Below are 24,350 nucleotides of genomic sequence, written 5' to 3' on the forward strand. Positions count from 1 at the left end.
CAATTTATCTCATTATAAAACAAAAAACCCCCCAGAAATCCAAAAGAACAAGGCACATTTTACCAAGCTTAGCGCGTGCAATTCAAAGTTAGAGGAGAACTCCCATAAAAAAGTGAGGTATTCTCTTGAGCCTGGCAGATTAAATGAGCAATATTTCTCTCTCCCTCTCGCTTGTTTTTAAAATCTCCATAAGCCTGTTTTTATTTTGCATGCTCCTCAGGAAGAGACTGTTAGGAGTAAGTGCTGTTAAATCACATGGCACTGTGCTCTGGAGTGCTGCAGTTTCCTTCCTGGCAGGGGGCTTGTTTGTGAGGCTATTATGCGACCCCTATGACAGCGTGTCTGTCTCCCATTCCAAAAAAATTACGTAGATTTCAGCAAGATATAGCCAAGCAGCATCTGAAGGTAAATTTGAGAGGTTTCTACAGAAGAAAATCACTTGGGGTAGCCTGTGCTGCAGTGTCCATAGCAAGACAGCTGCATTATTGCCCCAGCCTTTCCTATTTTAGAAATAAAACTCCCAGTCTTCCTTATGACTCAGGAAAATGCTTGAGTGGGACTTTCCACACTCCACCTTTTACAGCCCTGAAGTTAAATCACAAAAGAAATAGCTGCAGGTTTTCATTTCAAAAACACCCAGGACAAGTGGAGGTTTGGGGGCCACAAGAGTCATTGGGACTGACTCTGTTGTGTTCTCAGACTTGAGTTCAGAAGTATCTGGCAGTAAGATTTACTGACCTAACAGCTGGGATCTATCACTGCCTTTCAGATTTTCCTCTGGATACCAACAACACTGGAGGAGCTGCAAGGCAACAGAAGGGCTGGAGACCACCAGGCTACCAGAACTCAGGGATCTCTCTTGTGTTTGAAAACCTCTCAGAAGAATCTAGACTGGGTATTTTTTTCCTGTGTTTTGCAGAGCTCATCTACCACCTTTTGAGGACTTTCACTGTGCATAAAGCTTAAGTATATTTTCATAAAACCTTGCAAACAAATGCAAATAGCAATTTGTAAATGCAAACAAAAATTCAAGCAACATTAAAAAGCTTCCCGTTTTTTTTGAAAAAAAGGTGTCAGTTGTACCATTCTTGTTCTTTCCACAGGTCAGAGTGGGTGTGTCTGTGTGTGTGTGAGCAGAGGTAAAAGCTGCAGCTAGACAGCATTCATGCTGCCACACAGGTGTCAAAATATTAAAATCTAGTTTTTTCAATTTTTAAGTGATTTGATGGAATAGCAGGAAGGCTTTCTATATAATCTATTTATTTAGTGTGAAAACCTCTGAGTCTGAGGAATCGAAAGGCAAGCAAATCTGCATATGCAAGGGTGTAATTTCCCTCACATTTTTACAAAGCTGCAGATGAGAAATAGTTTCTCTCTAGCTGTGATTGCACAGTGTTCAGCTTTGTGTCTCACTTGCTAATTCCATTAAGAAGAAAGGAAAGCCTGGTTGACAAAGGCTCAGCAAAAATGCACCATAGTTTATATCCCATAGCTAAGCTCTGGGGCTTTATTATTCTTCAGCAGTTCAGCAAATGGCTGAACACAGTAGTAGACACAGAATTTAATTTAAACGGACAATGTCAAGTGGTTTAGATTCCAAACTTAACCTGCTTTGAAAATGTTATGATCTGGAGAAGGAATCTAGTCTGAAGTTCTCATGTTTTAATCCAGGGGGAAAAAAAAAAAAAATTAAATTGTCACTATAGAAATTCAGCACTGCTGTTCTGATTCCTGGCTACTCTCCAGGCCTGCTACAGACAACGAAGACGCCGGTGACTGAATTGCATTTATTTTGGACTCCAAGACTCTTGGACTTTTGAAGGGACTCATTGAAGAGTCTGAGACTCTTCTTTATCCTTGTAATGTATGATGGCTCTCGTGGCCTTTATCCCACAGCCCTGCCCCAGGCCAAGGGAAGATGATGTGTTGACACAGATGGATTTTGCCCTTTTTGGTGGAGCTCTTGAGTTTGCTTGGGCAACACATCCATCTGCTGGATTACTCGCCCGAGCAGTCCCGGGAGTGCCAGGACGGCCCTGGTGCCAGGAAGCACGCTGAAAAAGATCCAAGACTGTCATGCAGGTTTGAAATCCCATGGGAAGCCAGGAGGGTGAGCAGGGAACAGAGCAGCCATGAGCAGACGTGCAGCATTTTGTGCTCATTATCAGTTTTGGGCACAGCAACAGCACTGGCAAGCCAGGCCAAGGCACTGCCTGCAGGAGTCCCAGAAGGCACCACCTGAGGCTGCTGCCAAGGGAGAGTTTACTGCCCTCGAGGAACCCAAAAATAGAGCTCAAACTGACCACTTGTGGATGCACATTTTTCACCAGAGGAGACTGTTTGGGCTGAAAATGTCTCCTTTCCCCTTCCATCAGTTTCTCTGCGCTGCTGGCATTCAGTTGCTGAGACTTGATCTAATCAATGCTCATATGGGGAGGTTTGTCTGGCCTGGAAGATGATATTATTGAATAGGTCTATCAAATTTGTCAGTGTCTTTGCTGACAATTTTCATGAATATATAACACTGAAATATGGCACATCCATACTGACTTATTCCTTATGGTGCTCAAAACGGCTTGGAAAAAACCCTCTGTAATTTGATCATGAGAAAGGATAAAGTCATTAGGGGGATAATTGCTAATATCCAGATCTTAAGAAGAGAATATAAATATTGAAGAATACAAATAAATAGGCAAATGGATTAACAAGATGAGAACTTCTTGATTGCCTGGCCTCTGAATTCCAAAATGCCACCAAAACAGCCTTATTTATGCATATAATGGGGAAATTCAAGAAAACATCCATCATGGGACTTTCAGCTCAGACACTACATTCTACAACATACATTACACTTAAAATGCTTCAAAATGCTCTTTCATGGAAATTGCAAGATAAAGTGTATTTCTATTGGATTTGAGGGAAAAATCACACCCATTCATTTATTCAGTAAAACCAAATCTCACTGCACAAACTTGATCAAGGTCAACGATCCGCCATTTGTTGAGGAGAATGAAAATCTGCCCAAGTCTGATAAATACCTTGGGGTTTCAGAAAAAGGAGAGGCCAGAACTGCACAGAGGCACAAGGGTACACGAATGGCACGGGCAGCAGTGGCAAGGGCAGAATGGTGACCCTGGAGAGGCAGGACAGGGTCAGAGAAGGGCCTCCCGCAGCTCACTCTTCTCAGGTTTGCTTTGTTGTAAGAGGGGGTACCACTTTTTGGGTGATATTGGTCTGGCACTTCGGAGTGCTGGCATAAATCCTGCCTGTGTAAAGCAAGAGCCCTTAGAAACTGAGGCGATGCAAACCTACTGCACAGATTTACTCCCCGAAGGAGTGAGTACCCTCGGCTTTGCAGACTGAAAGATTTGTGCATTAGTGGTGGGCATCAGCGGGCTGGCAAGAACAGGAGGGAGCGACAGCGCTGATGAACAGACAGTTTAAACAGTTTGATATGGAAAAACTCAGCTGGGTGTTGGGACTTGTGGCTGTTTGCAGGGCTGCTGCCTTGCCGGGGCCCTGTGGTGGCCATGCGGGGGAGGTTATGGAAAAACCCGCACTGCTCAGCCACCACAGTCCCTGCAAAGAGCATTTGGCTGCATTAGCATAATTGACAACATCAATTATGCCCACTGCTATACTCTCCCCTGGGAAAGGCCGTCCATACAAGGCAATGTTTTTACAAGCGTGCGGTGTTCACGGTCTCGGCGATTTTTAGTGCCATTAAATGGTAGAGAACAAAGGTATTCTGTGGAAAGCCGCAGGCTCGGGGAAATTGTTTCAGAGGCTGAGGAACTGAGGAAGAACTGCTTCAGAGGCTGAGGAACTGCTGCTTTTTCACACAAAGCTTCCCATGGTTAGGGCAGCATTTCCTGTCTGAGGAGATACGAAGGTGGGAAAAAAGTAGTACATACCACATTATCACAGGCATCACCATCAAATGTTTCTGCAGCTGAAAGAACAAGAGGATGGCACAGAGCTTCCTGTCTGGCAAAAGCTGATGCATGAATGTTCACCGAGCCTCAGTTTTACACTGCTGCTTTCTTTTTCCCTGATTATTACCGGAAGGCTGGAGTTGTTGCAGCTTTTTGATACAGCAGTCCCATTCCCCTAAGGTCTTCTGACAGGGTTATGCCCCAGACATTTGGGGACACTGGAGGCAAGTGGATTGCCCTGCATAAACTAGCAATTTTCACCCTACATGCTGTTATTGTATGTAAAAATGAAAAAATTAGGCCAGAGGAATAGGTGCACACAAAAAAGACATCAGCTGGCACAGATGACTGTGGCTGAGGTTAAATCAATGGATAGAACTGCTGAGACCTGCCCAGGGAACACAGTCACCACCCTTGAGAAGCCCACTGGGGCCTAAGCCAGACCAGAAACCCCAGGAAGGGGGTTTCTAAGGGGCAACAATGGTGTCTTCCTGTGCCTGAGGTACCTGCTGGATTTCACTCTGATTCAGGACGTCTCCATCGTTCCCACGGCTGTAGGGAAGGAAGGTGTCCTGTGTCCTTTCCACAGGCTTTGTCATCTCTCACTGGACCTTCTGTTCCCACACTCCTTCTGACCTCCTGGTGCTTGGAGACCATCTCCACTACAGACCTGCTCCTCTGTGCCTTGGCACTGCCCTCCCTGTCAAGTAACCCAGATTCCTCCTGAGGTCCCTCCTTGGCTCCCAACCCCTGACAACACTTTGCTGCAGTCAATTTTCTTCTACCCACCACCTCTCCTCTTGAATGTGGGCTGAAAGATAATCTCTCCTAAGCAAGAGCTGTTCTCTTCCTTCTTCCCACTTGAGCTCAAGGTGCCTTCTGTGCTCCTCTTCCTCCATGACCCATGATGTGGCTTTCTATTATCACCACTGCAATCTTCTCCTCCTCCTTAATCCCCAGCCTGCCTTTCCTTCCCTTCTTGTTACAACTCAGTTACTGCCTGCTGTTGCCTCTCTAGCTGATGTGAGCTCCTGCCATCCTAAAGCAAATCCACCAGGCAGCAGCAGCAGCCTAGGACAGGCTGCACACTGAAAAGGGTCTCCAGGCCTTCATCTCAGCTTGGGGAAGCCAGTGCTCTCCTCAGCTCTCCAGCAAGAAAGAGAAAGGATTTAAGATAACATTAATTGGCCTTGTTTCTAACTTAAATAATTTTGGCCTACTTGGCCTTATCTCCTGTCCCCTGTCCCCCCAGGACACAACATCAGCCTTTCCAGCCTTTTATAGAAACTGACTACTACCTACCACGAAAAGCTGAGGGTAATCAAGAATTTGTGGGAAAGACACTGATGACTTTTTCTTTGCATGCCCCTGTCTTCACCAATGGAAGGGGCTCCTTGGCAGTAGGAAACACCTGGGCCATGGCTCACCCTTGATCTTTTAGAAATTCATCCCAGCATTTTCTTTCCATAGCAACTTCTACCCTCCCTGCTTTGTGCTGCAATACCTCACAATGCTCTGCCTCACCGAGACATCATTTATTCAGAGCTCTATGTTTTAATCATCACACACTGTTTCAAGTAGGAACAGAACAATAATTTCTAAGGCCAGGTACCCCATTGCCACAGGGATAGCACAGGAGATGACCAGCTGGATTAAATACTGCCTCAGCACTCTCCCAGCAGGAAATGTTCACACCTGTGAAACCATCACCTGGGTGTCACCTGAGCCATGCAGCTCAGGTGAACCCAGCAATCCACACCTACTCCCTCCAAACACTTCAAAACCACAGAAATATTGTGAAACTGAAGCAATGAGTGCATCACCTGACCCATTTTCACCAGACCTTCCCAGAGGCTTTTGTTCTCAGTGTGAGCTGTGAACATTTGCATGCACGTGCGCGTGCACACACATGTTCAATTTCTAAATCAATCCTCCCAGGCAAAGGGTGTAAAAAATGTCTCCCAAACCTCACTAGTATTTACATGTTTTTAATTTCAAGTGTCATATAGGGCTATTCAGCCATTACATTTTACTGTGGCTTCTAAATAAATTAAACCCATTTATCACCTAAACCCCCCACATTTTAAGAGCCTTATTAACTTCATAGTTAAATGCTGACAGGTAATATCTATTATGGGAGCGTTTCGTAGTATCCCAGCAGTGCTATGAGCTGGATTTTCACTTCCTTAAACCTGTATATCATGACAAAAATATGCATAATCTAGTACACTGATTCTGTAATTTTCAATAATGTCTGCTAATTCTGGCAAATAATTTACAGTACTTATTTCCTCTGTCAAAACTGGTGTTTTATGGCCAGAGTAGTTGTAGGTTGACAAAAATAGAAGCAGCCCATTTATTAAGAAGAGAGTTTGTAGCGAAAGAAAGAGTAATGAAAATACAGTGTTTTCTTAAAGTAAACCAGGAAAACCATACTAGAATATGAGGACCCTTCACCTCAGCAAATGAAGGAGAAAAGAGACTTACACAGATCCTGTGAATTGTGATTCTCACAGAACAGGAACCATACCTGCATAATCTGTCCTTGCATAATGCCCATCTTCTGATTTTGTAGTTGTTGTAGTATTGTCTGTGTGAAAAGAAATGTGTTGAGTTGCCTGGGGAGCCTGGGCTCGATACAGCCCATGCCCCCACCACAGTGCCCAGGCAGGGCTAACTTCACTTGCACACACATCACCTCTGCTGGCTGCAAGGCTCTCCTGGGCCTGCCAGGTGAAAGCAGCAGGATCTTTTTTCTAACAATATGTGATAACAGATTGCAGCTGGGATAAATATATCAGTCTGAAGCAGGGGTTGTCATTTCTGCTCTACTTGAAGTAATTGGGGAGTTTTAATATGTACCCTGAAATGAACTGCCACTTAGGCTGGTTAACTTTAAAGGGACAGGAGTAAACTGGAATGTGTTTAATACACCTGCATACTATGGCCTTGTAAGTAGATGTACTGAGGATTGATGGGTCAGAAGCTAAGGAAAAAAGCTATTGGGAGTCTGAGCCTCAGCAGACACTTTATTTACAGGAGCTATTGAAAGGCAAATTCTCTTCATTTTCATTTTAGAGAAAAACAGGGTTTTTAAAATCAGCTCAAGGGTTAAGGGTGATGTAATAGCTCAAGAGATAGGCACAGAGAAACACTGTATCATGGAGAAACAGAGAGAGCCTCCAGCCATGATTGGAAAATTTTCTTCCAGGCATCCTGGGGCCCAGCAAGGGTCAGCTGAAGAACCAGCCCAAGCACTGTGTTTGGGAGCACCTCTTCAGAGAATCTCCCAAGACTGCCTCATGCTGCTCCAGTTGAGGGAGCACCAGAATATCCATCCTGGGTGGCAAAATGTATCTGAGGGGCATTGCCACTGTCCTGCTCCAACTGCTGCCTGGCAGCCAGAGCTCTGGGCAAGCTGCTCGGGGCAGGAGACTGGTGACTGATGCAGAACCACGGGCAGGGCCCTGCTGCTGCTGGGGGCAGGCCGTGGGCAGGGTCAGGAGTGGTGCCCCCCTCTCATGCCTTGCTGTGTCTGCACCACGGAGGGCTCTGCCTCTCACCTCTCTGTGCTCTACAGTATCAACTGCAGCAGTTTAATGGAAATACAACAATTACCAAATAAGAAGCCAGCCCTGGTTCTGTTTTTTTCTCCCTGAACAAAAATTGAAAACATTCTTTGAAATGAGTTTTGTTATGAGAGTTACCTTGACATCGACCCAAAGACATGACTTCAATTTTCTCCTGTTTCTGGCATGATGCCTCTTTGATTTGACATGCATTATCATAAGATTTCCCATCGGAAGCACAAAGAGGATTGAAGTTGGTTTGAGAACAGTCAATGTTGCACACACACCTGAAAAGATATAGAAAAAGAAAAAAGAAGAGGCTAATATGAGAAACTTTTTTCAAGACATCACAAATACATCTCAGAAATGTAAGTGTTTGTATTATTCTGACTGTACAATGCAAATCAACATAATGAAAGCGGAATGTTCTGTCAAGAGGTCATTCGTATTTCTTGATGGAAATGAGATGCAGGGAGAGGGAAGAGGCACATAAAAGCAAGCAAAAAGAAAGCTAAAAGAAGTATGTTTTACATGGAAAACTGTACCACAGCATTACCACTTGTAATCCCCTGTAAACCAAAGAGAGATGCAGATAAAGAAAGCTGCTGAGCCCTCCTGCAAACTAAAGAAGCCACAAAATTCGCCTCTGTTCAGGTGCAGTCCATTGTATGGAATACCATATAAATGTGGGTTTATATTGATTTATGAGTTAATTCTGAAAATAATTACAGCACCTAGAAGCACTCTAAATGTAACAGATGTGAAACTGAAGCCTCACTTCACCCCACTGGGATAAAACCACCTGCCAAGGCTGAGACTGGAGCAGGGATGTGACCGCACTCTCTCTGTGCCTCGGGCTGGTGGGATCTCCCCAGCTCCTGGACAAAGAGAGGCTACTCACTATTAAAACCAGGAGAATACTGTTTTAGGGAAGACTTTGTGCACAAGCATTTTATGAAGCAGTTGGATAACTCAGCAAGCAAAAAGCCTTACGCAGGTGTTACCCAGGAAGGTCTCCTGTTGTGCTCTCTGAGGGGTGAGGGCTCCCATGTCCAAGAGCACAGTGTGGGCAAATGCAGGCAGGGCAGTGGTGGCCCCATCCTCAGATTGCTTAGGGCCATCTCCAGAGACTCCAGATCCCAGTTTGTGAGCTCCTGGGCTGCCCTGTGATGTTAACCAGAGCACAGGGAGGAACTCACTTCCACTTTCCACTTGCTCTGGATCTGAACTAACGCACTAACGTGGACACACCCTGATCCCAGCAAGCCTTGCCATTGCTTCTAAGATGGAGAAACCTAATTATGTCCATTGACGGCAGGCTGCAGACTCTTTTCTTTAGGTTTCTGCTATTTCATTATCATTAGCAACGTCAGGTAGCCTTGGGCATCGGCAGGGGAAAGGCACGCTAATCTTCTGTCCCCCAACTGTGCCGTGTAACAGACAGCTCAGCCTCAGCAAACCCAACGTGATCTTGCCTGGGGACAAAGCCAGAGGTCTAACCTGGCAGCTGCTCCAGCTCTTCTGAGCACGTAATTGTGCACATGCTGCTATCCAAACTCTTCCTGGCTCCTTCTGACATTAAGGCAAAGCAGTGCGATTGATGCTCTATCTTCCAGCCCACTGGTTGTGCTGAACCTCGCAGTGCCAGCTCCCCGGCTCTCCCTTTGGAAAGCTAAGTAATGGAAATGTCAAGCCTCCAGCCTCGCTGCTTGATTTAAGAAAGTGTTTAAAAGTCAGTCCACCTCCCATTTGCAGCAGACATCTGGACACCTTTGACTACTGGAGGTGTAGAGGGATATACACAAAACTTGGGTGGAAAGAGGAAGAAGGAAATTGGAGAGTTAGGGTCAGATCTCTTCATCACCACATTTGGCTTCTGGCCTCCAGGAATGTGCCCAGGGTGATGGAAAACAGTGGAGCCAGTAGTTGTCTTTTAGAATTTTTTTCTTACACTGGGTAGGTCTGTTTACCCCAAATGTTCACTAAATACAGAAAACTTCAGTTCAAAAAGAGGCCAGTGGTGAAAAGCTGTGGTTATAAATTAAATTACGTGATTTCATAACTCAAAGAAAAGCGTCTAGCTCCCTGTGCGTAGCAATTTCCCCACACTGATAAACATACACAATATAAGAAAAAAATCCAGTGCATTTCCCAAGAATCTCCTTATCAGCAGAATAAGAATGTTCTGCTCCACTGAAATATTAACCATCATCATTTCTTCCTGCAGCCATTTCCAGCTTCCCACCTTAGTCAAACTCACTTCATTAGGAAACATTTACTGCTCAAGTAATAGCAATTCTTTCCACGTAGCTCTACCATTTGCATTTCAGATGGGACACAATCAGCCATATGCTCCTTTTTTTTGTAATAAACCAGCTAAGAAACAGCTTCACTTCTCTACATTTTGCTACAGAAAAATGAGTGAAGGTTAATATATATTATGTTTCAAGTCAAGAGAAAATTAAGCCAACGGGAAAATTACAACAAAAGGGTGCTCTTAGGGGAAATCTCAGCAACTTTGGATGCAGTTTCAAGAATACCTAGGGGATGCAGGAACCTATGCTCAGAGTTAGACACTTTAGAGACATATTTTTAAAGGTGTTTAAATGCTTAAAGATGCATGCAAACACTTTGTGTGGGATTCCCGGTATCTCAGAGACCTATTTCCCATGATTTCAAAGACTGCTTCAGAGCCCACTAGGCATTTATTTACATCTTCTGGTACCTTCCAAAACACAAAGACCCAAAATTACTTTCCAGACCTCTTCCAGCAAAACTGAGAAGAGAACCAAGGTTTTTCTGTACTCCATTCTAAAATTTCAACTGTGACACCTGTTGTCACAGTTTCCAAGCAAACCTCTGCAGCAGCCGCATGAAGAGGACACACCATGTGAGCACCACAAGCCACGTGCTGCTTGTGCTGGGGTCAGGTCACTCTGAAGCAGAAAAGGACTCCCCCAGGATGACACCATATGCTCCAAAGCCTTATGGGATCCCCTGTGTGAAGCCTGATTTTCAGAGCCAGCTAGAGGGATGCTGAAAAAACACCAAACTTGCCACCCCGATCTCCTTGCTGCAAGGATCATCTGCTCCTTGCACAGTTTTCAGCAGACAACTTCTAGCTTGCATCCACAGTTTATTACTGCTTTTGCAGTTATACACTCAAATCCTACTTTTAAGGCTGCACAATTAAGTTGACATCTAATATATGTCATGAAGTGCAAAAGGTAGGATTGCATAAGGAAGATTAATGTGCCTGTGTTGCTGGCTCTTTTTAATTTATAGTGCTCCTCTTCTCTTATCAGGGAAAATGATGGTATTCCAACACATTTTTTCAAACTGGAGGAAGCAAAAGTCTGCCATTTGGACCATGCTGCCAGATTCCAGAAGGGCAAATTGCAGGGAAAGAGACGAGGCACGTACTTCAAACATGTGTGCCCAGGCAAATGCAGCCTCTGAGAACAGCTCAGACTTCAGTGGGATCCACCAGCCAGGTAATAAATACATGCTGAACAGCACTTAATGCATTTGATGGAATGAAAACCTGTAAAGGTGCCTTCACTTCTTGAAGTATTATAAAATGCAAGAGCGGGACTCTCTTGTGTTAAACAAGAACCAAACTGTGACATCCCTTGGCTCAGGGTGTGTGTTATTTTCTGGGCACAGAGAGTACCTTCAGCTCTTGTGGGACACAGAAAGCCCCTACCCTGAAGAGAGCCTCCACCTAACACTTGTCATGCACAGGGCTGGCAGCACCCATCCCACTGCCAAGGGTGTGTCCAATGGGCTGGCTGGCTGCCTGCAGCTTCCCAGTCCCTGAGGCACTCCAGTATGCCTTGAATTTTAACTAATTTGATCATTTGACCATGTTATCATCCTGCCTTTGACTTCTGATTATAGTTCTATCAATAAATCTATTTGCTTTCTGTGTTCCTAAGTGTAGCACTGAAGTAAGCCTGGCAATAGAAAGGCTGACTGAGCGTTCCTGGTGCTCAAGACACTGTGGGAAGGTCAATGAGGTCTCCTAGGGGGTCACAGAATGAAACTCTACCCAAGAGCATACACAGAATACATGTGTAAGATTTAACCATGCCTTCTGCAGTCAGAAATGCAGCTTTAAAAGCCTCTGTGAGGAAGGAGAGCCTCCCAGATGTCAGCAGATACCCTGCAGCTCCTCTGAAAAGGAAGGAATACTATTCTACAGGCCCTTTGCAACTTCAAGTAATGGGCTCATATGTTAATTGATTAAAATTTGGGCTTCCACTATAAACAATCATTAAACAAGGCTCATTTTCTTATGTCTTTTCTTCCAGGTCATTGTGATAATCTCCAATGCATTCCCTTTCTTTCATACACTTTATTTCATTCCATTTCATTTCACATGATGATAATCCTGGAGGAGCTGAACATCCAGCAATGTGGTTACTTTGGTGATCATGGAAGCAAAAAACACCAAAGCAAACTAAAAAGGACTGCTGAAGGGATGAGCTTGGGCACCTCCTAAGGGGATTTTGGGCTACCTCGCCATGGTGGATCTTGCAACACTGCTTGAAGACACTGGATCCTGTCATAAGAATGTCACACCCGGAATGAACCAGAAAGTGTCTGCAGGCAGAGGTGCAGCTCTGCAGATAAGATGCAGGAGAGGCCCAGGAGGATGCCTGGGGGAGAGCTGGCAGAGCTGAGCTTAGCCTGAGGCAGGTGAGATGCTGACAGGCACCTCCTTGTGCCTCACTACCGACTTGTGGGGCGTGTGTTGCTGCACTCTGGTCTGTGAGCTTTGGCAGCTTCCAACAAGGCAGAACTGCAAAGAGGGTGCTCAGCAGCACAAGGGAGCCCACGGGCAATTTGGGATTTCACCTGTTTATCGTGCTTCTTCCCTCCCCAGGGAAATGAGAGAAGAGCACAAAGAACTCCTTTCCAGCCCAAATCCTGATCATGACGAAATGCTGCCCAGCCCTCAGTCTGGTCCACGTGCCAGCAGTGATGGGGATGTGCTGCTTGGCCAAGCTGGAGCAGCCAACTTGGCTTCCTCTTGAATCAGTCTCCATAAAAATTAATGGGGTCAATAAACCAAGCGTGGGTGAGTGCACAGTCTCCTAACACTCCACGCTTCTGCAAATAACATATGGTATTATTTTCTGGGCACAGCGAGTACCTTTGCCCACAGAGAGCAAGGTACTGAGGATTCATGGCTATGAAGGGCTGTCCCTGGAAGAGGAGCTGTGTTTTAGGGAGGAGTCTCAATAAAATGAGGGAATGGTTCTTTGCCCACAAAGGGTAGGAGAATACTATAATTCTATTTCCTTAGTTCATGAATAGAATATAATCATTAGTGACACAGTGATGACAAAAAGAAACACACTCCATGCTTTATCTTTATTCCTAAGACAACTATTCAGTCTTTGTTTCCAGCAATGTATTACTGAAAAATAATTTTAAAAAAATTACTATGCAGTATCTGCACGTAGCATGAGGAAGGTTTCCTATGTAGCTCTGATGAGAAGCAAGGTGGATAAATGAGACAATGCTTCCAAAAGAGTGGTTTCACTGGGAACAGATGCAGGCACATTTCTGTCAGAGCGAGATGGCAGTGGCAGTCCTTCCCCATTCAGCATCTTTTAATTAGCCCTCTGCTGTTTGGAAACCTGAGAGCATTGTTGGTACTACCTCTGTTTATTAAAGATTCATATTCAGACTTTGCTGGCCATGGGTCATTTGCTTTTTGGAACCAGAGCAATAGAAAATTGTGCCTGAGATATCTGAGAGAGAAGTACTTAATGAAATGACTAACGTCTTCAGCCAAATGCCTAGTTGATTACAGGGTCCAAACAGCAGAACAGCAATAAATCTGCCACAAAGAGAATTGTCAGTCAAGAAAAAAGACATAAAACCAAAGAGACAGGGAGGCAAGAGCTAAAAATGTGAACATGCAAATCTAGTGTTATTTTTACTAGTCAGAGCTCTGATATTTGAGTGCATATGCTAATTTGGTCAAGTGTGAGATCCCACCATGTCTCAGAGAGCACTATTTTACAGGGAAGGTGAAGTTCCATTCTGCAATAATTTTAAATGTTATATATTTTCTCCAGGCACAAAAAAAAAACCAAAAAACCCACAACAACAAAAAAAAACCAAAACAAAAAAAAACCATTGAAAACCCCAAGAAAATTCTGCAGCATAAAAAAGCCCAAAGTCCTTTGCCAGAAAACAGTGTATAAATAATAACACAGTTGTTGTACATTTATGATATTTCAATCAGAGACATTTCTTATCTTCCTCTGCTCTGACTAGAACATGGTGATCAGAAACTCAAAGTTCTGAATGTCAGCATAGACCTCTCCAAGCCCCCTACCCCTCTGAGTAGGACATTAAATGCCCATTTAATGCCCATTTGCCATTAAAGCAAACCTGGCAGTATATATGCCTGCATAAAGAAGCTGGCAATCAGTCTCAAATGCCTTCTCTATCATCAAGGTTTTTCTTTCTGGTACACAGGGCATCTTTGTTGACATTACCAGCAGGCAAGCTGAAATGAAGCCAGGCTTAACATTATGCCTTGACACTGGAACAGGCACTGTAGCACAGCTCAGCCACGTGTCAGGAGGCTGTGGGAGCTCTCATTTACCCAGGCAGCTTTGGGGGGGTTTAATGTCTCAACACAGCATCATGCAGAGACGTTGGAGTGAGCTCTAGGCAGGGACTGGGCAAGGTGAACCTCTGGGAGCTCAGGTAGCTTGCTCAGACACACAGCCTGTGACAGCCCTTCACTGGGGAGCAGGGACAGGTCACCTCTGTACCTACCTCGGCATATCACCCACCCACAAAGCCACCTGCACACACAGGCAGCAAAACTGGATTGCTCCAGGCAGCTTTGACACACCTTTGTTTTGATGTGAGTATCAAAAGGAGCACATAAATCTGAGCTTCTGACCCTCAGCCCATCTCCAAGCACACCTCTGAGCTTTACAGTGGGCTCAGACAGCCCTACAGAAATGGGCTGGCACCATTACATCCCTAACAGAGAGGCAAGGGGTGTCGTGCTCAATGCAGAGTCACCAGGGACCTTTGGTAGTCTGGCCAAACTCAGGTACCCCACAGTGGTCTCTGCAGCACATAGAGCTCAGCCCAAGAGGATGGCACCCAAAACCGCCTGGCATCATTGCCTGCTTTGGCATGCACTGAACATCATATATCTGCTGACATACATATACATAAAATGTATTCAGAGTGCACACTGGCACACAGTGTTTTACACTTTCTATGAATCATACCCTACAACCTGTCTGTGCTTGCCAGGAGCCTGAAATCCTATCACTGCACTCTTAAGAACATCATTAAGAGGCTTAAAGAATAGAGACTCTGCGTGTCTCCTTCAAAACAAATTTTGCCGTAATTTCTGAGGTTGATGCAAAACTTTAGCTGCAGTGCAGAACAATAAACAATACATATTTTATAATGGCAGCACAAAAATAGCATGCAGTATTTCTTTCCTGGGCCTGCTAGTGCTTCTCTTCCGCTTTAAGATCACAAGAGAAGAAAAGCACAGCTTATTTTGAGTGCCTTCCATTCAATGTTTGTTACTTATTTATTTATCTAATTTATTTTTCCTTTTTGTCCTTTGCAGCCCTGCTTCTGCACTAAGGGCTTTAGCATGCCTACTTTGCATGGTGGCTTCCCTGGGATATTTTACTTATTTCAACTGTTCAAATGTTTATCTTCACCAGGAGTAAAAGGAGAAAAGCTTGATTCCCTCAGGGTGATGCAATGTTTCTGCATGGCATTTCAATAGCATCCTGTTATTCAAACAATTAGAAATCACAGAGACCATGCACAGAATTATCAGCATATTGCATGGAGATTTTTATTATTATGTAGTGCATAATGAAAATGATTTGAAGGACCCCAAAGCATCATAACAGAAGGAAGCACTGAATAATCAGGTGATTTTTTTTTTTTTTTAACTGCAAGAGCCCAAAATATTGTTTACTGGACATATGTCAAGCTAAAATGCACTAAAGTGGTGAATATATTTACTGATGGCCTTCCTTCCATACCAAATGCACCACACTCTGGGAGTGTAGCTGGAGACAGAGCCAGGAGCTTGGGCTACAGCTGCCACACTGCTGCTGCTACTGCATAGCAGGGATGCACTGGCAGTGCTTAAAAATACCCATAGATTTTTCAGAGCATGCTTTGCATGGCACCTCATGGAGGATGTTCCAAAACCATGGGCTGCTCCTGGAGACCCCTTGCTGTACAGCCCTGAAGAGAGTCCCTGGGCACTGGCTGCTTCCCAGAGCTCCGTGAGGAGCTGGGCTCATGCTCCTCCGGCTTTCAAGAAATCATCCTGGAGGCTGCAGCTCCAGGAAAAAAAAAAATCTTTCATCTGCAGTGCAAGACACTGCAACTTGAGTCCTAATTCCCCTTTAATTTTTGACCTGTAACTTTTTTACTAAATTTTTGATCAAAAAAAAAAAAAAATTACAAATGTCACCTTTGCTTCTTTTTTACAATTCACAGCACCAATTATAGTGTGACCTTCACCTGGCTTCCCAATGCCTCTGGTGCCCTCAACAGTACATTAAATTGTGTGCTAACAACTTTATGGCTAAATAAACGTGTCCCTCTCTCTCTCTTTTTTTGTCCTGCTAAATATCATTGTTATTGAAAAGATACTAAGTTGTATAAAGTGATATTTGCTACACTGGATGCTTTAAAGCCAAACAGAGAATCCCAAGGCTGATGACTGGGTTTGAAGAGTCATGGAAAAGCCCCCATGCTAGCTGTGTGACAAGAAAATTCTAATTCTGTGCACATGCCAATTCAAGTGTCTGCAGGTATCTAATGTGTAAAGTTTATTTAGAACTCATAGAATAAAATAAATGCCATTCTGTGGTTTGCCTGCCCCTGGTGTCCTTCACATCTCTGTGGTCTGTGCTAAAACAAAGCTTTGCTGACTGTTTCTCTCTCTGTAAACATTTGAGGCTGTCCTTCATGAACGGTTTATTGCTGTGTGCCTCACACTGCTGATACTCTTCACTCCTCTCTTTAAAGCCAGCAGAATAATGAAAATTGTTTCCACAAATCCCACAGTTTCACTCTGGACAGAAGAGCCAGTGGGAATATTGCAATGTTCAGTGGGAAGTATGGGACACTAGCTGGCTGCAGGTCCTGGCATGGGCCTTCCATGCAGGAAGGATCCATCTGCTCACAAAGAACTGCAGCTCTGTCTGGGACCAACTGCAAATTTCTGCTGAAACTTCTGCTAACACTAGAAGTTATTTCTGAAAGTGGGAAGTGGACTCTGATTTATCAGTGAAAGTAAAGGGATGATGGCCTTTTGGCTAGCAGAGACCAGTGTGCTGCCAGCACCCTCCCTTGCTGCACATGAGCTAGCCAGTGCTGTGGGGAAGGGAAGTGGGGACCTTCCTAAAATGAGCAAAAACTGTGGCAAAGGAATTCCTCAATGTGAAGTCTGCCTCCACATGCCCAGAACAGCTCCCCCCATAAACCCCTCTGTGTCCTTAAACATGTGTGCCTCTCGCTTCCTCAGGGATTCACAGAACACTCTGAGGTGGAAGAGACCCACAAGGATCACCTTAGGCAAAGCAGCCCATGCAGGGGTTGGACCCACAACCTTGGTGTTACTAGCACCACACCCTAACCAGGGCTACCTGCCTGAGGCAGCACCATCTGAACTGGCCACATATTCCAGGATACCCTGCTTGGTCAGCTGTCTGCAACTACAAAACAAAATCCAGTCTGCTATTCAATGACATTTTAGGAGAATACTTCCAGGCTTTCCTTCAGGCATTATTTGCACCTCCTGCACAGGCAGAAAGGTTATCTGTGCACAGGATAACCTCACATTATCTCAGCCCACAGGTATGAGCCTGGCAGCCAAGCAAATTACTGCATTTGCAAGGAGGGTGCAATAGTAACCCTTCTTTTCCTCAAAGCCTTCAGGGCTGTAGGTAAAAGCTGCTGTACAAAACTAGGCATTCCTGCTGGCTGGGGTCTGCCTCTGCTCTTGCTGCTCGTGATGGCCACGGGCTGGCTGCTTTTGGGATCAAGCCCCAAGGGACAGTACTGCTGCCAGGGAAAGCAAGACAGACAAATGACTGCAATGTGCCATCTCAAGGACACGTCCTTGCCAGGAAACTAATGGGATGAGAGTAACCTTCTTCAGGGCTGGCACACGGAGCAGTGGAATCCACCTGCAGCTCCTTGAAAGGAGCAAGTGCTGTGCACTGGCCAGGACAGGTGTCCCTGGGGCACCCGTGCTGCTCCACAGGGGAGAGCTCTGTTACCAAACGGGCAGGCTGAGCCATAGCAATTAAATCTGTATGTCTGGGGACATCTCACACAGGCTTTTAGCCGCAGCCCACACGTGGGAAGGGACTGGGGCAGGAGATGGGCTCTGTGAGGAAGGGACACCTGCCACTCTGCAGGGGCTGTGAGAGCTGAGGTCAGCCCTGTGCATCAGCTCCTACTGAGTTTTCCTCAGGCTCATATTTAATGCATGGAATGTATTTTTAATGGTTTAGATGTGTGAACAAACCGTGGCCTTGATGTTCCTACATGGGTGTGTGAAGGAGCCTCCGACCTCCTGCAATGGATGCAGTTCTATTTTAATAGTTAACATAAAGATGGAAGAGATGAAGCGTTCCATTAAGACATTTGATAATAAATTGGTAAGTGCTTTCCCAGTGTTTTACATAGTTATTCTCTCTGTTGATCTATTTAGCCAACATATGTAATTCTGAGCTACAAAGTTGTATTCCTGCTTTCGTAAACATACTTACATAAAACTCAATAACAACACAGTCTATTTATTGCTAAAACGCTAGTAGGAAATTGGAAAAGGTATAAATACAATTCATTGCTGGTGATCTCCTGCCCCCTGAAGGCACTGTAAGGCTCCAAATCTTGCTCAGTTCACAGCATCATAAAACCAAAGCAATAAATGTCACTCTTTTCTTGATTGCGCATTAGGCCAATCGGCTTTTTATTGCCACTAAATAGGCCGTCAGGAAGGCACCGCTCTCTTCACTGCTGGGGGATGACTTCGCCTAAATGGGGGCCAGGGAGGGAGGAAAGCTTACTTTTAAATAACAAGGCTGAGAGAAAGCAGGGGGAAAAGAAAGGTGCAAAAGCACGTTGCTCTGCAAGGCCTTTGCACTTGCTCTTTCATGCTGTAATGCCTCGATGTACGCAGATGATTATGTGTCAATGCACATTAATATCTGATGTGCATTACCACATTATCATCCCTTATGTGCACTTTCACAGCCTGGTGAGCCCAGGCTCTCCCAGCCACGGGGTGACACAACCAACGTCACCGTGGGGGTACAACCTGAGCCTCGCTCAGCTCCAGGCAGCACCCGCGCACAGCGCTGCCCTGCAGGGCCCAAAGGGACCCGCCTGCGCCCCTCTCACAAAGCAGCAGGAGCTGGGGCATCTTTACAACACCCTGTATTACAGAAGGAGCACAAAACAGACTGCCAAAGCCATTCCTCCCAGTGCAGATAAAGGCATGTGCTCAGAAGGCTGGGACACTTTCCTACCCAGGACTGAAAACTACTGTCATAGCTGGTGGCAGAGGAGTAAAAAAAAAACCCCAAACCCTGTGTTCATTTGCTCCCCCGTTGATCTGGACACCTGAAATGGTGGCTCTCCACCATGCTGTCACATGTATATGTTGTACCTAGACACTGCCTGAGAAGAGAGAGGGATGCTGCTGCTGCCCCACACACGTGCACCCTTGTAACAGCTGCAGGGCAGTGTTAATGCAGTCCCACAGCCACACCAGCTCGAGGCTACCACCCCAAATCCTCCAGCTGCCCACGTCACAGCAACCTTTAATTCACCTGCTCATGCTGGGTGAGCCATTCCAGACCCCCAGCCAGGCAGAGGGAAGGCAGGAGAGGCCAACCTCCCTTCCACCTTTGGGTAGTGTCCCCAAAACCCTCCCCGAGCCCCTGAACGCGGGCAGCCACTGCAGCTCCTCCCCACTCTTCAGCAAACAGCCAACTGGGCTAATTGCAAGTCAGCTTTACATTTCCTCCCTGCTTCCACAGTCCTCTGTCCCTGCAGGCTTCTCTGCCATAACCACCCATCCACACACACACATAGGCATCTTGGCCATGGAAACCTAACAGGAAAATCAGTCTGTGTTGAGCCACGCTTTTGAAATTATTGCAGCTTTTTTCCACCAACTCTAATGTTGACAGACTACTAATTGCAAAGACAAATGATGACTGTGTCTCTTACAAGCCTTCCTCTCCTTGAATTTCAGAAGAATTTGTGTCTTGCTTATACAAGAGCATGGCATGGTAATACATGAAAACCCCCCAAAATCTCAGAAATTATTTTTGGCTTTTCACAAATCAATATTTCCTCTGAAGCAACTGAAGCAGTCATTAAGGCAAATTCTGCTTTTATCATCACAATTTCCAAGTTATTCAGAGCATTCACAATCTGAGTTTGTTCTCCCTTCTACCAGGCAAAAGGCTCCACAGGCTACTGAGAAGTTACTCCACAGTTATCAAACTGGGAGAGAACTTTTGTTTCACTGAAGTCAGTGGGATAACTTCCATTTACTTCCTTAAGTTGGAAAGGTGGAAGTTCACCTTTTGAACTGAAAATCAAGTTTGGGTGAGCATCTGAAAAGAGAAGCACAAGGGAAAAAATGATCTAAAAGCTTTATGATTGTGTAGAGTATTATTCCCTGGACACACAGCAGGTTTTGCTGTAATTGCAAAAGATAAAAAATGTCATTTTTATTACAAAACCAAATGTTAGAGATTTTAGTTTTTGGATAAGAGATGGATGTGTCATATGGGGTCCTTAAAAACCTGCTTGGGTGAGTAGTACAGATGGAATACAATGTGGGTTTGCATTTATCTGAGAACATTTAGAGCCATGATATATAGTCTACACAACAGACTTCCTCGATGTATAGAGAAAATATAGCCAATTTCTTTGTGTAGGCTGAATTATTTACCAGAGTGTTCCAAAGTGTATTGGTAATAAAACACTATGAAGTATAAGTAACTCCAGACAATCTTGGCTTATGTTAAAACAAGGGGTTTTTTTTTGGTTTTTTTTTTTTTTTTTTTTTTTTTAAGGATGTTATTAAGAAAATAAATCCTGAGAATCTGGAAAGGCAGGACTTACTCAAATGAACATAAGCCTCTGAAGGATTGTATTGACTCAATAGAGAGAAAGGTCAAATTCTCCCAGCCATCATCCTAAAGGAGCTGGGAATCAGTCTCACTTCAAAATTAAATAGGCTATTTTGGCACAGGATGAAGGATGCAGAGATGGTGAAGTGGTTCTGTGAAACTCACCTGACTGGGAAAAATGGCTGGTTTTAACTAAACCCAAAAAATATATATGTAGAGTACAACAATTTCACCAGCTGGCCAAACAAGCCATCATTTTTCCAAGCATTACCTTTCTAGCCAGGGCACCAGTAGTGCAATCAGTTTAGAAACACAAGGAGCTCATTCCCTCATCCTCTTCTGGAGAACTGGATCATAGTTTTTCTCAGGGCTGTTGCAGATAAAGCCAACTGCTTTTTCCATACCTTTCCTGACTCCTTCTGCAGACCCCTTTTGAGAAAGAGGAAAACCATCTATTTTTTACTTGATTTAGGGTATTTCTGAAGGCTGTGGGAATCTTTCCCTGTTTATGTTTGAGAAGAAAATCACTTTTACACCTAGACTAGTTTAGGTTGAAACTGCCCTCTGAAAAGAGTCCTACAGTACTTCAGCAGCTTGCCAGAGAGAAACCTGACAGGAACCATGGCATTCATACAATGCTTACCTGGGGATCTCATTTTCTGACCCTAACACAATGTCTAGACCCTGGTTTCTAATAAGCCAGATCTTTCACCTAAGCTGGAGCTGCTGCAATGTTGTTCTTTTTTGTGCTGTGGACAGCAATTCAAGCTATAATTTTGTATTTTGCTAATTTTCCCACTTTTGTGTCTGTTCATATGGCATTTTTTTCCCCAAGTCCCAAATGAAGAAGTTCTGGGTTCTCTCTTCAGCTCTCATACTCCAGGCAACAGGATCTGGCTGACCAGCCTCCTATAAAAGCCTCCAGCCTGGCCCTTTCTTAGAGCAGGCTTCATAATTAAAATGTAATATGCAGATTGGTAGGAATCATCTTGCTTTTTCTAACATTCCTCATGTTTTGCCTTTCATTGCAAACACTTCATTGACTAATTTCCAGTTGCTTAGGCTACATTTTTTCCAGTATTGCTGATTCTTAACCCACTGAATGGTGTCCCTACACTTATCTCAACATGGCATCTCAACAGTTTCCCTGGGAGTCAGCTGCTTTCCTTTTATTTCAAAATCTTTTAATCAAAGAACACACACCAAATGAAGCATTACCACGTAACAGAGACAGAAGTGGGCTGATTTCTGGGCAGGCACTGGAGGTAGCTGTGCTATCAGGTTGGGGCTAAGATAAGTGACATGGGTGTGAGAGGGTGCAACCTGCTTGGTCACCTGCTGCTGTGCAATGCAGAGACCGTGCTCCAGTGCCTTTAATTCCCTCTGCAAACCCTTGCCTGGACTCTTATTAGACATGACTGTTAAGCTCCATGTGAAGATTTATGCTGCAGCAGCTTCACTTCATGCCTTAGGTATGATTTCAAGTTAAGCAGAAATTTAAGTTTTTGCAGAATTGTGCATGTTTAATGATTTTATTCCATTTCTGTGCTAATTTGAGCACAAGTCCAACATGTATGTGTAAGTATTATGCCCAGCCATGAACACAGATGTGTATTTTCACTAGAAGAGAACGAAAAGCAGCAGAAACCAGCAATCTATCTACTGTATAATGCCTGGGACATTGCAGATGTTAAAGCAGCTCGTTGTTTCTGCATCTGGAACAAGTAGGTCACACATAGTTATTATACACACTGCTGAACATGAAGCAGCCAATACCCGTGTAATGTATGTGAGACTTCAAACCACCTTTTAGTACTTTACAGCAGTACAGCATCTTGTTTGCAAATGCTCTGCTTGAGAGCAACTGATGGAAGGGGGAAGGGCCCCAAAGCTGACTGACCTAATTGCTGTGTGGATCGAGAAGCTGGCAAAATCATTAGTTTCTTTTATGTTTTCTTTCTATACTATAATAAAGATAAATATTGATTGCTGGGGCAGTATTGATTGCAGGGGTCACTGCAGATGGCAGCTGCATGATTTGCACAGATATCTCCCATATACAGAGCCACTTATTTGCATGAGAATATGGTTTCACCCTCCTCACGTGCTTCTGACTGTTTGCTTGCCTTATAGAAGCATTTATCCAAACTAAATGTACCAGTGATTAGCAGTAAAATATGAAACAAGTGACTGAAAGAGTTCATCTTTGTAATACCTTTAGTGTACGGGCCTGTCTGCTGTGGGTAAGTGGAGTTTATTGTCCCAGCTGTGTGGACAGTGGCACAGGACACAGGGACCTGCTGTAATTTCGCTGCAGTGTCACTGCCTCACCTGGGAATGCCACCCAGGGGCACAGCATGCCTGGGACCAGCCCTCCTTCCTTCCCCACTGACCCACACAGTGAGCAAGCCCAGCTCCTTCCTCCAGGCCTGGATGCCTCCCTCCAAGTAGCAGCTCAGGGTCATCAGTGATCCTCAAGAATGGCTTCAGCATCTCCTGAGCTGAACCTGCCCAGAGGGATCCTTGTCCACTTGCAAGGAATGGAAAAGGCTCCTCCATTGTGGGCCAGGCTTGTGAGGAGGGAAGGGAGTTCCCTACCACGAGCACAGTGCCTATTGCAGAGCATGATACTCCACTCCCAGACAAGGAGAAGTCCCTGGGGTGAGTAGGACAAAGCTGCAGGAAGCAGCAGGGGCATTTAGGCACCTTTTTATCACTGGTACAAACACTTGAGTGGCCCATTCCAGGGTTGGGCACCTCCTGCCAGGGAACTGCTGCCTCTCTCCTCCACCTGCAGCCTCCAGAGGGAGGAAGGAGCAGGCAGAGGAGCACTCTGGAGGGGGTCTCCTCACCTCCTTGGACACTGCCAGGCTGTAGGGGAAGCTCTCTCCAAGCACAGTGCTGTGTGTCTGCCCTCCAGCTAGCAACCTGCATCTCACTGTGGGCACTTCCACACTGCTGCTGGCTGACCTGCTGATATTGGAATGCAAAGGGAGAGTATGCATATTTAACCCCAATTCATCATTTTGATTTTGATTAACTCTGCAAGTCAGAGGTTTGCAGGCTTTAATCTTGTTTTAAGAAAATACTCCTCTCCTCTCTATTGTCAGCATTTTCCAACTGGAAACTCAACCAAAGGATCTTTCTTAGTGTTTATCTCCTTCCACTCTGGACATATTGGTGGACCTCTGAAACAGCTGCCCAGTATATATCCAAACCATGGCTTGCCCAGTGTAGGGAGTGCTCTTATTTCCTCAGTGGCCCATAAGAAGGAAATTAATGCTGGAACCCAGGCTTCTGACGTGGTTCTGTACTGACACTAAGCCACTCCAGCAGAGAGCAGGCACTCCATTTGGTGAGCACTATTTATGTACAGTGAGTGTTTCATAGATGCTTTTTGGAAGATCTGAACAATACACCACGGTTCAAAACGTTACGCCTCATTCTTCAATTCCTTTTAAGTGTATCTCTCGGGGTGTTACGTTGAGTAGCCCTGTCTTACAAAATCAATTATTCCTTAGCCAGCTCAGAAATAAAACCCAAAGCAAGCAACACCAAATGTCTGATTTACCAATAGATTGCAACCCCGTGCTAAAGAGTGTAGCCACTGCCCTGCTTTAAATATTCATGAAGCCCACTGGTGCAAAATGCATTAA

The 24,350-nt window shown here is 44.8% G+C and overlaps 1 protein-coding gene across 1 annotated transcript in view; it reads right to left on the minus strand.

Moving 5' to 3' along the window:
• TMEFF2 (transmembrane protein with EGF like and two follistatin like domains 2) overlaps positions 1-24,350 on the minus strand; it is a 125,237-nt gene that overhangs the window by 25,110 nt on the left and 75,777 nt on the right. The window contains exons 6-7 of the mRNA XM_053981736.1: positions 7,643-7,791; positions 6,466-6,525 (exon numbers count right to left, since the gene is read on the minus strand). Of these exons, the coding sequence (XP_053837711.1) occupies positions 6,466-6,525; positions 7,643-7,791 (209 nt within the window). The remainder of the gene's footprint in view (positions 1-6,465; positions 6,526-7,642; positions 7,792-24,350) is intronic.

The sequence above is a fragment of the Vidua macroura genome, chromosome 7 (assembly GCF_024509145.1).
Source record: "Vidua macroura isolate BioBank_ID:100142 chromosome 7, ASM2450914v1, whole genome shotgun sequence".
Taxonomy (NCBI): Eukaryota; Metazoa; Chordata; class Aves; order Passeriformes; family Viduidae; genus Vidua; species Vidua macroura.